General features: G+C 40.0%; 1 protein-coding gene across 1 annotated transcript; it reads right to left on the bottom strand.

Moving 5' to 3' along the window:
- On the bottom strand, positions 1-1,246 carry LOC119361410 (probable carboxylesterase Os04g0669600). Its single transcript, XM_037626629.1, has 4 exons — positions 1,151-1,246; positions 437-557; positions 231-349; positions 1-129 (listed from the first exon to the last, which is right to left on the bottom strand). Exons 1-4 carry the CDS (start codon positions 1,244-1,246, stop codon positions 1-3), a joined length of 465 nt encoding a protein of 154 aa, XP_037482526.1.
- Positions 1,247-1,629: the final 383 nt, after the last annotated feature.

Genomic DNA, 1,629 nt, shown 5'->3' on the forward strand with positions numbered 1-1,629 from the left:
TCAACCATGTTTGTGTACCACCATGAATTTGCAGGACATGCCAAGCTCTTGGAAAAATGCACACCCGGCGTGCCAGGCTTCAAACAGTACCACATCGTCGGTCATCCCATGGAACCATAAAAGTGATGTCTGCAGGTTTTCAAGAATTCAGAGACAGCACATTTGCAAGAGGATTCAACTACGAAATATATTTAGTTTGACCATGGTTGTTGGGCTTGGGCTGTTCTTACCCTTTTCGCTTCAGATGTCACCCTGTCAGCAAATGATTTGCTTAGAGGAACTGAACCACTGAAAACAACACAACCACCTAAAGTCTTGGGGTAGAGAACACTTGCTATGGCTACAACGCCTGTGGAGAAAGAATGGAAATCAAAATTCTGTCAGTAAGTACTGTCTTGAAACCAAAAATGACCAGATTCAGATTTCAGCACTTCACCTCCTTGGCTTAGTTGACAGACTAAAATGTCCATTGGACATGTTCCGGCAGCCACTTCTATGTCCCACATTTCGTGCACATGCTCAACAGATTCTAGGACTCCTTCATCTCTAATAGTGGTCTAAGAAACAAATTGGGCGCAACGAGCAAAGTAAATACATATGTGACCACTTTGCCCACCCTCCATGTGTAATAAGAATGCTATAATAGCAAAAGAGGTATTAGCCTGTAAATGTGTAGAGACTTAGGTTAGTTCATTATCTATTCTAATACTCTGCTGTTGTGACTTGTACACTGATCTGCTTGAATGGTCATGAGAATATGGTCCGTTGCAATGCAAAGGGCTCAAAACTTGCTCTATCTTTTAAAACTTCAAATTGATGAGAATATGGTGTCATGTTGTACTGAAAGTAATAGTGCAAAAGATACTAAACCTTATAGTCTTATACTCTTATTCATTAGTCTTCAGCAATGTTTACTTCGTAACAGTCCTATAAATTGACCAAGCTTGATTTCAGACGCATGCATACTCTGCAGCAGACTTCCGATGTTTTGAACTACCCAATTTTTTTGCAGTAACGAAGGCTGCTGTCGAGCAACAGTATGATGCACTGAAGAGAGAATACAGACGGGCTTGCTACAGTAAGCAGTCATTTTTGCAGGAGTTAATTGCACGTTGGTACCACACTTGCGCACCTACTCACGAGTCAGTACCATTGTTCGTGCATGTCGCAGTTCAGTACCACTATTCAGCCTAACTGTTACAAAATGGACTGACAGCCATATAAGTGTGTACTGAATAAAGTCCATTCTTTAAAGTTGTTGCTCAAAGATGCTTAAAGTTGATGATTAAAGTCCATTATTTAATTCAGTGGCAGATGCTTAAAGTTGATTTGATTTGTATTTCGTTGTTTAAAGTTGGATGCTCAAAGTTCAGTTATTATTTAAAGCCAGTTGCTCAGAGTTTATTGCTTAAATAATTTGCCTAGGAGATTGATTTTGCACATGCTATGTTTGTTTATATTGCAGGAAGATGACAACTGTGGTATTGTTCTCTGGGTTGATCAAGAGTGACCTCCTAGATTGCAGAATGCCTTGTTGAAGTTATGGGAAATGTACCATGACAGCAAGAGTGATAGGAGGAAGGATAACCTGGAGAGTTCACTCACTATTCACCATTTGACAGAAGAAAA

The sequence above is a fragment of the Triticum dicoccoides genome, chromosome 2B (assembly GCF_002162155.2).
Source record: "Triticum dicoccoides isolate Atlit2015 ecotype Zavitan chromosome 2B, WEW_v2.0, whole genome shotgun sequence".
NCBI lineage: Eukaryota > Viridiplantae > Streptophyta > Magnoliopsida > Poales > Poaceae > Triticum > Triticum dicoccoides.

Bases quoted from the DNA above. Each gene is read 5' to 3' on its own strand.
- LOC119361410 (XM_037626629.1), bottom strand. From the start codon at position 1,246: ATGGACTTTATTCAGTACACACTTATATGGCTGTCAGTCCATTTTGTA. The intron at 558-1,150 runs GTACTGACTCGT...TTTGTTTCTTAG, and splicing joins TGCGACATGCACGAACAATG to ACCACTATTAGAGATGAAGG. The intron at 350-436 runs GTGAAGTGCTGA...CTTTCTCCACAG, and splicing joins CTGTCAACTAAGCCAAGGAG to GCGTTGTAGCCATAGCAAGT.